Raw genomic sequence first — 14,548 nt, forward strand, 5'->3', positions numbered from 1 at the left:
TTACAGAGCCTCTTCAGGTCTAGATCAGGTCCCTGAGTATCTACACGTGAACAGAGCCCCCTACTGATCCACGCTGGACACAGAGCATGAAGGAGAAACACACTTTTGTTGATTGAAGCCACTGAGATTTGGGGATTATTTGTTGCCCCAACATAAGCTGGCCTATTCTGACTGATCCAGGGGCCTAGCCACATCTGGGATACCTATATAAAATATAAAGAAACAATAGGAGTCGAGCAGAGGTGACTGAAGGAGGCCTTCTTGGAAAAGATGTTCTAGGGAAAGGTTTGAAAAAAAAGACTGACAGAATAAAAGATGAGGAATACTAGTTAAAGAACTGTTACGTTTATAGGGCTAGCTTAATTTCATATATGGCTAGGACTCCAATGGTCAAAATAACTATGTGATGTTTTCAGACAACATCAAAATCCTAATCTCTCATACACTCTAACACCTAAATTGGTTTTAGCGAAAATCAATTCTTTACCCACATTTCTATGAGGCTTGGATGTTAAATGAAGAGAGAAATAAGAAGCCTAAGATGCAGATTTTCTTTTTCTGGGTAGCACCTCTTTTATTTAACATGCCAGTGGAGGTCTCTATGAATATACAATTTTAAAATATATCTGAATTTGGACAGAAAGGAGATGCCCCAAGAGACACAAACAGGGGCCAGCCCCATGGCCGAGTGGTTAAGTTCGCTCACTCTGCTTTGGTGGCCCTGGGTTTCGCTGGTTCAGATCCTGGGTGCGGACATGGCACCACTCATCAAGCCATGCTGAGGTGGCATCCCACATGCCACAACTAGAAGGACCCACAACTAAAAATATACAACTAGGTACCCGGGGGCTTTGGGGAGAAAAAGGAAAAATAAAATCTTTAACAAAGAGAGAGACATAAACAAATAAAAACAAATTCTTCATCGACAAATTTCCCATCCCTTCTCATCTCTGCTGAACGTCAGTTTTAAACTTGATGAGGAAGGGTATCTCCAAGTCTTTATTTTACCACTTTCATCCACACCTTCACGGTGTTATACAAAACGACCCAGGGGACATTGTTGAGTGAAAGGATAGGGTGACACAAGTGAAAGAAAGAAAGAACCAAACAACGAGGCCTTTGATGGGGAGCCCTGAGATTTCCTAACAGCCAAGAGGACTAACCAGTGGTTATGAAAGGAGTAGGTCCAACTCCCATTAAAACAACACACACGCCCCTTTCTCTAACTCCTGAAGAGGAACCCCGAGGAGAGCAGTTCACGGCGCTCTCCAACCCAGACAGGTTGAACTTCTTTGCCCTTCCTGAGTCCAATAAGAAGAAAGCATCCACACAAAGGAAATATTTTTGTTGGCAGTCAGTCCAGAGTGTGTTGTCATCCCTGTTTTTAACAATCCGCCAGTCAGTTTGGGTGTGGTCACTCTTTTTGAAAGTTGAGTCTTGAGGAAGTAGGTCAAGTGAGCCATTTTTGTTGAGTCCTCCTGAGTGTGACTACATCCTGGCGCTCATTATATGTGTTGTTTTGGAATTGCTGTCTTGCTGACACAGAGTGCCACCTACTGAATCACCAACCAGCCTTTCTGGTTAGCCCAACTGACCAGAAGGGTTGGACTCTTTCCTTTCAACAGGCTGAGTTGGGCAAGAGAATGACCTGTTGTGCAGAAAGTCAGAGGAGATTGATCAAAGGACTGAATGTGGTTGAGGAAAGATTGGTGGGTAGAGTTAAGATAAATAACCTCAGGGGGCCTATATTCATCTGCATGAGGGAGTTAGAAATTGAAAGAAGACAAGGACTATGAGATCGTCAGAGGCAACAAGACAAAGGGCTTTGAGGAGAAAGTGTGAGCAGCTGTTCTGATTCACAGTCCACTAGCTCTTCCCTCTATTACAATGGCAGAGGCTACACCATCTGTTCCCCAAAATCCTCTTCTTCCCAGCAGATAGCTCGGGTCCATCCTCCAAGTTCCTTGCAGTTAGTGTAGCCATGTGACCAGGTTCTGACTAATGGAATGTGAGAGGAAGCACTGCATGCTGCTTTCAAGTCTCCCCCTTAAAAGCCCCATCCCCTTTTGCCCCCTGGCTGCCGGTGGTGGTAACATTGCAATTCATGTGTTAAAGACACCTCAGCTGCAGTCAGTCTGGGTCTCTTCAAGGAGTAGAGCACACTGGAACGTGAGAGTTCAGTACAGTAGGAGCACGTTGAGCCATGTGGGAGTAGGAGGGATGAAGCTGGAGAAGAAAACTGGTCAAATCATAAAGTTCTCCTGTATTCATTGCTGATAGGGAACTGAGAGAGTTGTGCACTCGTTTTATAGTAAATAATAGTGTAGGAGTCAGATAATGTCAAGGATGTGATACAAAGGATAAGAGTCAGGGTACGCCTTCCTGAGGTGACAAAGAGATCCTAAAACTTCAGAGACTTAGAAAACCAGTTTCTTTCTTTCCCACTTTATAGGACTGAGTGGTTTCAAGTCAAATGTGCCCCAGCCCCCAGTTCTCAGCATTTCCATAGGATGCTCCTTAAACATTCTTCACCTCCCCTCCTACCACACCTGATCTGTACCTGGTTAATTCCTACTCATTCTCCCCATGGTAGCTTAGACTTACTAGCTTGGGGAACCCTTCTCTATCCCTCCAAGACTGAGTTAGGTGACCTCCGCACCCCCACAGCATCCTATCCTATGCGTCCTACTTCACTAGTCTCTCCTCCAGAATCTAGGCTCCATGAGAATATAACTGAATCTCTGACTCCTACAATGGTGCCTGGAATGTGGCAGACACTCAATAAATGTTTATTAAATGAAAGACTTATTCCTGACATGGCCATCAAAATCCTAATATAATAATCTGAGATAATTTGAGAACAAGACAACATATTTTATATCTTTTTATAATTTCATTGTTTAGTTCAGTCCCTTGTACATGGATGTTATGTGTACATATCTGTTAAGTGAATATCTTCTTTGAGAAAGCCTTATATTTTGTTTTTTAAGGGAAAACTAGGCGAAATTTTGAGGCCTAACCCAAGATTTGCATTTTATCCTAAAAATGGCTCTTTTATGCATTTCCCTAGTTGTACTTCCATATGCATAACAAGTAAAATTTTTCTATGAGCGATAATTGGAAAATTCCAGAAATATCAACATAACCATTGAAACAATATATATGAGGAATGGGTGTCCATGACAACTGACACAGATGCAAAAGAAATAGTTTAGGTAAATAGAGCAATATCAGGTCAAGTTTAGAATTGAGGCTGTGGTGTTAATCTGAAGGGGAGAAGATTTTAGTGGGTTGTCAAATCTGCAGGCCTGCAAATAAAAATCTGATCAAGAACTCTTAGACTTATGAAAACCTGTTGGAGAGAAGCTGATTTCAACGATGGAAAGGTATATATGTATAAACACACACGCACATACACAAGTGTTTCAAGAGAATAGATTTTGAAGAGCTAATTCTAGGAAGGTCAAGAAGGGATAGAGAGCAAAGAAAATCCTATTCTTATGAAGGTTTTGAATTATTACAGCAAATCTTGAGTTTCCAGGGAAATTCTCAATAACACGTCTTGTGTTTGTACTGTATTGTGGTAAGAGACGGGCTTATAGCAGATAATATTTTTTAAATATTTATGCATTCTTTCTAGAAAAGATTGAAGGCAGGTAGTCCTGAGTGTACACACAGAATGATTGTTCTTGGCAGTCGCAGGTGGTATCCACATGTGTTTTCATGGGGATGGTCTTAAGCAATTGGTATTACTGCAAACTTGTAGGGTGTAGTACCTCAGGCAAAAGATGTCTAACTCCACTTTAAGTATCTAAGTGAAGTATTGAGGACCAAGAGAGGATAAGTGACTTAGAAAGTAAAGTGAGCCTCAGGCCTTGGCCTTAGAAGAAAATGTCACTGGAGGTATTAAACCACCAGCAGATGGGCAGCCTTAAGAAGGGAAGTCTTCCTTTCCAGAAGCCTCATACAACATTTGCAGAAACTGTACAATAGCATAAGCATTTGCAAGTTCTCTATGGATGGGACACTTCCAGATAAGAAAAGGGACCCAAAGGCAATGGGAGTGGGTCAAACAGTTAATCTAGGGTGAAGCGCTCATCAGAAGGCTTATACTTAACTACAGGAGCCACCTCAGCTTGGAGTAAAAGCAAAGCTACGAAATCTGAGTCAGGCCAGCAGAGGGCAGAGCAGCGAACTTTGAAACCCTGCTGGTTGGGGCTTAGGTGAGTTTGGTTAAGTGCAAGTATGAACCAGAATCTGTCAGTGAATAAGGAGTGAGGAACTGCCTATGAAATTGGGGCTGCATTGAGAAGACAAAGAAACCATCAGAAGCGAGTCCACACTTCTGATGAGCAGATTTCAGTAGTGTGACAATCAGGAATTAGTTTCTACTTGACTTCAAAGAATATGGACCAGTAAGCAATTGGCCCCTGTTTCTGATACTAGAGAAAAGGATCACAACAAACTGTGTCTCAGACACTCTTCCTGGAATCTACAGCTGGCACCCCAGATCCTTCTGGCCTGAGTGACAGCCTGCTCTCTCCTGCACACCACTACTTGACATAGGGTTGGCAGGGGACTAACACAGTGGTGTCTTGGACCTTGAAAAGCCCTTACCCCACATCTACTGCCAGCCACCTAGATGGGTGAATATCCTATCTTGCCCTAAGGTGAAGAGAGTATGAAGACATTGCTTCCTTCTTTATCCATTGGACTCCAAATCATTAGGCTTCTACCTAAAAAAGATGTTCATATGTTATGAGTGATTTGTTTGGTTTGACCCATAGGTGGGCTGGGAAGGGAAGACAAGTGAGCTATATTTACTATGAAAGTTTTTCTTTGAGTCTAGTACCCAATGTAAGCTGTGAAAAGAGGTCCTGGGAGCAGCCAGAGTTGCTCTCCTTGAGCCCCGTGGACAGCAAGTGTTGAGAAGGGAACACTGGAACTCTAAGACATCGGTATAAACCCAGAAGCCTCACTGGACAGTGACTAGCTCTTAAAAGAAATGTATTCAGAAGGACATCCTGAGGCTCCGGGTGACTGCTTAGCAGGGATTCAAAGGCTCTGTCCTATTGGCAAGATATACGATACTGTTCATTTATAAAAATGGAGACTTCCTTACATTACATCACAGTCAGCATGCTTACTAGTGTTTCACCTCTGAGCTTTTACGCCCTGTGGAACTACCCATGCCCTGCTCTCTCACTGGCCCTTAAATAAACCACAAATTGTGATAGCTGATTGTGAATGCTCTCAGTACTGTGAGCAGTCATCAGTCACTCAGGACTTTCTCCAAGGCCCTCCTGCCCCTCTCTGTTTCTTTTTCTGTTTTACAGTTCACAACCTCCACGAGCTCTGATTTCCCTGCCACAAACTCTGGGTCTCATACTCTAACTTTTCTTTTTTTTGAGGAAGATTAGCCCTGAGCTAACTACTGCCAGTCCTCCTCTTTTTGCTGAGGAAGTCTGGCCCTGAGCTAATGTCCGTGCCCATTTTCCTATACTTTATATGTGGGACGCCTACCACAGCATGGTGTGCCAAGCAGTGCCATGTCCGCATCCGAGATCCGAACTGGCCAACCCCGGGCTGCCGAGAAGCGGAACGTGCAACCTTAACCGCTGCATCACCGGGCCAGACCCTCTCGTACTCTAACTTTGATGTTTGCCTCTGGACCTCTCAAATCTGGCAGGCTTCAAACTCTAACCGGGTTTTTAGATCTTGGTCCCATAGTGTGGCTTTAAAGTTTGCTCACACCTTCAACCTGAAGGGCACCCGTTGTCTCAGAGGAGGGCTCCACTCCTTCCCTTTGCCATATATAACAATCAGGCCAGTCTCTGGTCCCCAAAGTTCCCAAAGGAAACTCTGAGTTGGCACCAGCTTAGTAGGCTATCCAGTGAAGAGATTCTCTCTATTATCTGACAGGTAAGTTGACAAAACAAGCCTATAGAGTAGCCTTGGGCCACTTGTGTCTCTGACACCAAGGTTATGCCAGGAAATTCAAGGTCAGTTAAACATGAATTTAAAACCATTTCTTTCTACCATGACTTTCAACCCAGTGGACAGAGAATAAGAAATCAATAAATACCATCTGAGGTTTAAACTTGTACTTAAGAACACCACACCCACCAACACCCCATAAAGACTATGACATCTTGATTTTTCAAACAACAATTTATTCAACTGGTGCCTCTGCAAAAAGTAGGGGGAAATGCAGGTCTCTTTCTTCTTTCCTATTACCCCATAAAGGCTAAAGAGCTCTTTCGAGAACTAACATCTCTAGTTTGAAAGAAATGTCTATCTGAGGTTCAGTGATCCCATCGGTTTTATTTTGGTTTCTTCTGTTAAAGTCAAGCAAATATTAATTTTTTAAGAAATTTATTTTAAAGTAATATGTATTGTATAATCCACTGTGCACATATACCAGTTTATTTATTCAATCTACTGTTAATGGACATATGTTTTGTTTCTAGTTTGGTGCTATAAACATCCTCCTCCATGTTTCCTGGTGCAGACATGTATAAATTTCTCTAAATAATACAGAACAGTGGAATTGCCAGCTGTGGTGTATGCGCATGTTCAACTTTACTAGGTACAGCAAAACTGTCTTCCGGAGTGGTTTTAACAACTGCACCCCTCCAAGTAGTACATGAGAGGAGTTGCCCTCGCTCTATATCTTCTCCTATACTCGGTGCTTTCAGAATTAATTTTTCTAATCTAGTGGGTTTGTGGTTTTAAATTGCATTTCCCTGATTACTAATGAAGCACCTTTCCAAGAGTTAATTGGTCATTTGGATTTCTTCTTTTATGAAGAGCCTGTTTAAATCTTTTGCCCATTTTCTACTGGGCTGATAACTGTTTTCTTAGAAAATTTAAAATATATTCTGCATACTAGATTTTGATAGTTAGATGTGGTATAGATATTATTGCCCTTAATGTAAACTTTTCTTTTCACTCTCTTTATGATGTATTTGTTGAACAGAAGTTCTTAATTTTAATGTAATCAAAATTATCCTTCTTTTCCTTTATGATTGGTGTTTCTGTTTAAGCAATCTTTCCCCATCCTGAAACTAACAAGATACTTTTTTCCTGTTTTGTCTTCTAAGAACTTTATTGCTCTTTTTTTTGTTGTTGGTATTTAATCTACCTGGAATTTCTTTCTTTCTTTTTTTTTTCCTGCTTTTTAATCTCCCCAAACCCCCCCTGCACACCGTTGTATATCTTAGTTGCACGTCTTTCTAGTTGTGGGAGGAATTTATTTCTATATATAAGCCATAAGTCCAATTTTAATTTTTCCATATTAATAGACATTTTTTTAGCATCAACTTATTGTATATAAGAATACAACTGGTTTTTACATATCCATTTTTAATCAGCAGCTCCCTAAATTCTGTTAATTCTAACCATTTATGCATAGATTTAAAAAAATTATATACATACATAATCATACTATCTTTATTCATAACTCATGAATGGATATTGAATAATTAAAAAATTAAAATATTCTATAAAAATAATCACATGATTTTTCTCATTTATTATCCTAATGTGGTAAATTATATTGATTTTTTTTTATGTCAAACCAACCTTGCAGTCCACAGATAGATTAACTAAACTATGATGGATTGTCCTTTCTGTACATTGCTAATATTGTAGAATCTATGTTAATACGTTGTGTTAGTCATAATAATTCTCTTTGCTCAGACTGTTCTAATCAGATTTTTATATCTAGTTTGTGTGAACCTAATAAACGAGTTGGGGGATAGTCCCTTTTTTCTATATTCTGGACTACTTTATCTGAGATTGGGATTACTTTCTCCTCGGATGTTTGGTAGACTGAAAATCATCAAGCTGCTCTTTCTCCTAAGGTTGGAGCAGCAAAAAGTTAAGCAGTGTCATGCAGATGCCATGAGTACAATGCTGCTGCTGCTACCCCAGCACCACTGTCACTAATTACTGCCACTTCTTCACAGGAAGCCTACAGCCTGCACCGCCCTGATGCAGCAAAAGCCTGGGAGTCCACCGTCCCTTTGAAATTGCCAAACTTGCTGCTGATGCTTTGGGGGCTCAAGGTTCCCCACTGCTGATCCAACTCTGGTGCTATGGCGGCAGCCTGCAGCCATCTCCTGGTGCCTGCCACTTCCAGAATGTAAGCAAAAAGAGAAAAGTAGTGTCTCTCCTCCCCCTTCTCATCTCTGTCTCCTTCCATTGATAGAACCTTGCCAGAAACTAGCTGACAAGGAAGTTTAGGAAACGTAGTTGCCAGGCTTGCAGCCCTTTGCAATACAGAAGATAGCAAATAAGTACCAGACTGTTGCTGAATGTTAGCAGACTAAAAGCCAATATAGTTTCCTGGCATGATCTCCCCGAGTTAAATCCTGGTTGATTTAATCACTAGGAAATTTCTGGGCCTACATTAGGATGCTTTCCTTCAAAACTGGCCCCTTGTGATAGACAACTCAGATATAGTCATTTGTTTTCAGGGTAATCTTTCTGGAGTGTGTACAGGGAGACTACATTGCACAGCTCCACAAGGTACCATTTACATAGAGTGCAATGTAAATGATGCCCCTTGGAGTTCTTTATCCTGGTGACTCCACTGCTTCCAACGCTCATGTTTTTCAATGGCTGGTTTGTTTGGAGGGAGGAAGGGGGGTATCCCTGGGAGCCTAGCAAGGGAGTAACACTTCTCTCTTTAGCAGGACCTATCTAGTCTGCCTTAAGCCCAAACTGGAAGCCTCCATGCGGTACTTTTATGAAAACAATAAAGTGGCTCTTTTTTCTCACTTCCCCCACCAAAAACGGTAAGGCCAGTATAGAGTTGGGAATTCTGTCAGCTGCCTTTTAATGGAATTTGAGCCATCAGCAAGAGACAGCTTAGAGACTTTAAATGGTCCTAAGGTTTGGGGCAACCTCTAAACCAGCTAAGGCGCCAAACTCTTTCGGTTTTATAGGGCACTGAATCTCCCAAAGTGCAGAGGGTAATGGGCTGAACAGTAATGCTCCCCCAGCATGTATTCCTTATTAGAGGCCACAAAACTTCCTTGTGGGTTATAGTGAAATGGTTGAATTATAAATGTTAAATAATACCAGCACAGTGCACTTGAATATAGGTTTAGCTCTTTAGAACTAACTAATTCAAGATGATCCCTGTGAGGACAGCGTGAGAAGCGGTAGTAAATGGAAAAACATTCTGGTTGCTCCTCAGCAACTCCTGAGAAAACTGGAGACACTGAACAGGGTAGAGAACCATGAGTGTGCAGGTCAGATATACTGCTTAGTTTAAATTAGTGAGAAAAAACACCAAGAGGTCACATCATTAATTATTCCAGAGTTGTAAAAGTTCCAATAGAAGTTAAAATTTTTAACATTAATATTCTAAAGGTCATAAGATGAGGTGTTTTTCCATCAAAGACTCTCTGTGTCCACCTCTGATTTTCTGCATGCGTTTTCACGTGTTTCTCATCTGTCTCCGTATTCTCCTCCTGTGTTTAATCTTCACCTTTCTTGATATTAGCAAATCTGGGATGCTGTCTCTCCATCTTCCTTTGTCTATGTCATTTTCTTTCCCTCTCTGTTCCCTCCTAATCTCTTACCTCTCTACTTTTATAGCTAATCATTTTGAACTGCATATTTTTCTATTATGTATTGTACTTACTGAACAGTTTTAAGCTCTCAAGTCTAAATTTAAAACAGATGAATAGATCATTTCATCTTTCTCTACTTAAATAAAACAAGTTCAAGAAAAAGTCACGGTCTGAGTCCTTAACTGTTAGGCATCAGAATACAAATGAATACTGTTAACTTAGTGAGGTGACAGCGTGCTCTGGCATTTATTCTGAGGTGGCACTTGCATTTCCGAGATGGTTCAAATACTTCCTTCTTTTCATTTGCTACAGATAGGGTAGAGCATGGACTTTGCAGTCAACTGACGAACTTGGATCTTGGCTCTGTCTTAGTTGTGCGATGACTTCAGACAAATTCCTTTAAAACTGCTGCGATTCCTTTTCCTCATCTGTAAAATGGGCTTTGTTAGGAGGATTGAAGCAGAGAACACACATATCAAGCACTTGGCAAACGTAGGTAGTGTACAATCAACCTAGCCAACGGGAGGGGAATTCCTTGTCTTCCTCGCCATCAGCCCTAGTCCAGCTGCAGACAATCTATGCGGGAGACCATTGCACTGTCTGTGCCACAGACAAAGTTTTGGGTTTCAATGCATGAGGAACTGGGCACCAGGATAACTGCCTGGAAGGGAATAGAGGATGATACCTGAGGTTTGATTTGTCCTTTGGGTACCACAATTCCCATAATTTCTACCTAAGTTCCTGCTAAAATGAAGTCCTAGGGACCTACTAATGAACGTCCTTGTAGACCAGAGAGTATCTCTACTTATTGATGAGGAGGGACACCATCAGAGTGGTTAAGGATGAGAATTGGGCACCAGAGAGATTTGGTTTTGATTTTTTTTTTTTTTTTGGTGAAGTCCTGCGCAAAGTCTGCCCCAGTTTTCCTCAACCATAAATATGGGATAATATTAATTCTTACCTCATAATTAAGACAATTTCCCAGCATATAAGCAGCATTCAATAAGCATCAACCATTAACATCATTGTTGTTGTTATTAGGAGATCTGTTGGGTCAGGTGTTCCTGGGTTGCTCTTAAAGAACCCCCTACAAATGGGAGAAGCATAGGGCAGTGTCTGGTAACCCGGGGGGCCAGGTGATAGGCAGGCAAGGCAGGGGTGGCGACTGGGATCAGGAATGCTGGCCTGCAGAGGGCTATGTTCCTGTCTTCCTTTACACTAAATTTAGCATCAATAGTGTGAGCTCTGGGGCTGGCTGGTGGCATAGTGGTTAAGTTCGTGCACACTGCTTTGGCTGCCTGGGGTTCACAGGTTTGGATCCTGGGCATGGACCTACACACCATTCATCAAGCCATGCTGTGGTGGTGTCTTGCATATAAGATAGAGGAAGACTGGCACAGATGTTAGCTCAGTGACAATCTTCTTTAAGCAAAAAGAGGAAGACTGGCAATGGATGTTAGCTCAGGGTGCATCTGCCTCACCAAAAAAAAAAAAAAAAAATTAGCGTGAGCTCTCCCAGAACTGAGGATTCTCAGGCTGCCCAAGGAGGGGGTCTGGAAACAGACGCAAAACATGCTTATTAAACATCCCACCGTGAACAGAAACACTGAACCACAGGGGAGGCATGGAATTGGACCACAGCACAACAAGACACAAGCTTACAATAGTTACCATGTCCACTTGCAATTTAGAACGTGAAGGACTTTCTGGTCACACCAATGCCCTCCCCCAAGGACTTTTAAGAAGCCAGGAGTACAAAACACATCACACACACACCACAGCTCTGATGATTGGGGCTATAAAGCTTCTTCTGGATGGTCCAGAAAGCAAGACCAGAACACACATCATCACTAGCCCAAGGATGAAGAAATAGAACTATTAAAACTCGATGAGTGGGGCCCACCCCATGGCCGAGTGGTTAACTTCCTGTGCTCAGCTTTGAGGCCCAGGGTTTCGCTGGTTCAGATCCTAGGTGCAGACATGGCACCGCTCATCAGGCCATGCTGAGGGGGCATCCCACACAGCACAACCAGAGGGACCTATAGTTAGAATATACAACTATGTACTGGGGGGCTTTGGAGAGAAGAAGAAAAACAAAAACCAAAATAAAACAAACAAACAAAAGAATATTGGCGAAAGATGTTAGCTCAGGTGCCATCTTTAAAAAAAAAATTTCGTGAGTTTGAGGTCAAGCATCTTGTCTACTACCCTTTTCTCCCCACAGGGAGGATGGTAGGTGCTCAATAAACAAACATGTTGGCAGGAAAGGAATAAAGGAACCGGCAGAAGGAAGAAAAGACCCCAGATAATTTCCAGTCCTCCCACCTCGGTCCCCTCTCAACTGGTAAATCTCAGATAATGGCTCATCTATTGCCCTACTAACACCCCAACACACCTCCTTCATCCGGATGCCCAACCACCCAGTGCCCACCAGGCGCGTGGGAGTGCAGTGTCTCCTTCACGGTCATCACGATCCTTTCCTCCTTCCCTTCCAAGCCCAGCGTCGCAGGCCGTGGAAATGAGGCCACCCCAAGCGCTCTGCTCTCAAAGAGGGGAGAGGCAAGGTCTCTCTCCGCCGCCCCTACCCAGCCCGGGCACAGGGAGAGGGAGGAAGGATTCATGAGCAAACCCTGCTGTTCACTCTCCTTGAGGGAGGCCAGCTGAGCGAGCGGAGCAGGGGCGAGGCGGACAGCGGGGGGACCCGGCGCGGTGGCCGCGGGCGGCGGTCCGGCATGTGCCCGCTTGGTGGCCGGGGCCGGGCGGTGGCGCGGGCGCGGCCGGCGCTCCTGCAGAGGGAGCTGTGCGCCCGGCCTGGCGCACGCAACGCGCCGCCTCGCCCTCTTGCTGCCGCCGCCGCCGCTGGGCCCGCCCGCCGGGGAGGGGCTCCCGGCTCGCCGACAGCGGCTTCCTGCTTCCCGCACGTCCTCGCCGCCGCCGCCGGTCGTGCCAGCCCTGGCCGAGAGCCGCCGCCGCCGCCGCCCGCTCCGGCCCGCGCGCAGCCTCGCCCCGCCGCCAGCCCGGCCCGCTCGCGTCCGCTCCCGGAGCCCGCGCCCCTCGCCGCCCCTAGCCCGCGCCGGCCATGCTGGCCTTCCAGTACCCCGACGTGTACCGCGACGAGACCGCCGTGAGTGCCCTGCCCGCGCCCCCGGCCCCCGCCCGCAGCCCCCCGCCCGCGTTCCTTCCCTCCCCTCCCCTCCCCCGCGGCCTTTGTTTGCGCGAACCGGGCCGGGGGCGCCCGGCTCCTCCCGAGCCGCGGGAGCCCTCGTGGCCGTCACTGTCCCCCTGCTGGCGGCCGAGCCTGTGATCAGCCCCGGCTTGGCCGCTGCCTGAAATCAATGGGCTCAAGGGCAGACGCCCAGGTGAGAATGGGCGCCTTGAGGGAGTGGGGAGACAGAACGTGTCACCGCTTTTTTTTTTTGACTGGAGGAGGCTCTTGCTTAAATATGGTGGTAGGAGAAAGTGTGTATGTGTGTAGATGATGTCAAATTGAAAAACAAAAGCAAACTTTTTGAACTTGCAAATCTAAAATCCTTAGAGTTGAAGTTCATTCTTCGATTTCAGAACGTATATTGAGCGCCTCCCATGCCCCAGGCCGAGGGCTGGGCGGTGGGCGGTGGGGATGCAGAGACCAGACAGTGTGATGGGGAAGCTGGAGCAGGGACCCAGTAGTGTGGCGGTGCTGATTCAAGTTTTCCTAAACAAGAAAAGGAGTTAATAGGGGCTGAGAGGGCTTAGGAAGGAGAGGGGATGGCCTTTTTCAGAACGAGTTAAAGTTTTGCCTAGCGGAGGGGTTAGCCACCGTTTACCTAAGCAGTGGGTGCAATTCTGGGCAAACACCTTTTTTGTGTAAAAATTACTCTGGCATCTTGAGAACTGGGGTGAATCCAATGTTATGGGCATGATTCTTTTAGGAATAGCCAAATTTCTCAGATTACTTAGAATTAGAATAGAAGTATTTTTGTATAATACAGTTCTAATTTTTTTCTGCTTATTTTGACTCGATTTATGCCAGAAAGTCTGCACTTTAAAGCAAATCTCACTTTGGGGTACAGGGTACTGAGGCTTTAGAGTAAAGATCATATGGTTTTAAGTTAAGACTTCCCAGTGGCCCGGGTGCATTCATGGTTTCTTTGACCAGTGGCCATCTGGTAACCGTGTTTTCTGTCTGTTCAGCTGCTTGCTTATTAAATTTACTGGTGGTTCAAAGGGTTGCTTCCTTTGTGTATGGGAGTAAAGCAATCTTGCTGGAATGGAAAAGAGGACAAGTAAGAAGACCTGAGGGTTGGTTCCGGTCTTGTAGCTCCCTAGCTTGATGCCCTCTGGCAGATCACTTACCTGTTAGAGGTCTTCTTATATATGCAATGTTAGGACTGGCTTGGCTAACCACAGAGCTTACTTGCTTCTTCAGTGAGAATATCATTCATTCATTCGTTCTTTCATTCACATGAAAGTCCAGCCCTGCAGTGTGCCAGACTTTAGTAATGTGAAGACATGTGAGTATCACAGTTTGGTTCTTGAGGATCTTTGAGTTTTCAGGATAGTTGAAAATAGAAAGAACTACCCATTCTGTGGTTTGATGAGTGCCATTTTAGATTTGTTTTACTTTGTTTTTCGGAGGGGTTGCTTCTTGCTAAGTTTTTCCCTATTTGGGTTATCAAAATCCTGCAGTTCATTTATGTATGTTTAATAGTTCTTGAAATGGTTGAGGATTTTGTGAAGACATCAAAAAGATTATGAACAATTAACTCAAAAGGGTACTACACTGTGGATTTTAATCCTCTCCAGTCTCTTCTCACCAGAACTCATGATAGCTCTAAGCCTCAGGGCCAAGGGAATGTAGCTCTGGTCCCGCCCGGACTCTGCTCTGTGGATCCCTCAGGGTGCTTATCCCAGCCCTGATAGCCTACAGGGGATATCTTTTTCTGGTGACAGAGTCCTGATTGCTAAGCCCTAGGCTCAAACTG

At 44.4% G+C, this 14,548-nt stretch overlaps 1 protein-coding gene across 1 annotated transcript in view; it reads left to right on the forward strand.

Annotated features, from left to right (window-relative positions):
• The first annotated feature begins 12,535 nt into the window (after positions 1-12,535).
• Positions 12,536-14,548, forward strand: part of PREP (prolyl endopeptidase) — a 120,435-nt gene continuing 118,422 nt past the window's right edge. Inside the window, exon 1 of the mRNA XM_046674940.1 lies at positions 12,536-12,708. Within this exon, the coding sequence (XP_046530896.1) occupies positions 12,664-12,708 (45 nt within the window). The 5' untranslated portion in view covers positions 12,536-12,663. The remainder of the gene's footprint in view (positions 12,709-14,548) is intronic.

This window comes from Equus quagga, chromosome 11 (assembly GCF_021613505.1).
Source record: "Equus quagga isolate Etosha38 chromosome 11, UCLA_HA_Equagga_1.0, whole genome shotgun sequence".
Classification (NCBI taxonomy): Eukaryota; Metazoa; Chordata; class Mammalia; order Perissodactyla; family Equidae; genus Equus; species Equus quagga.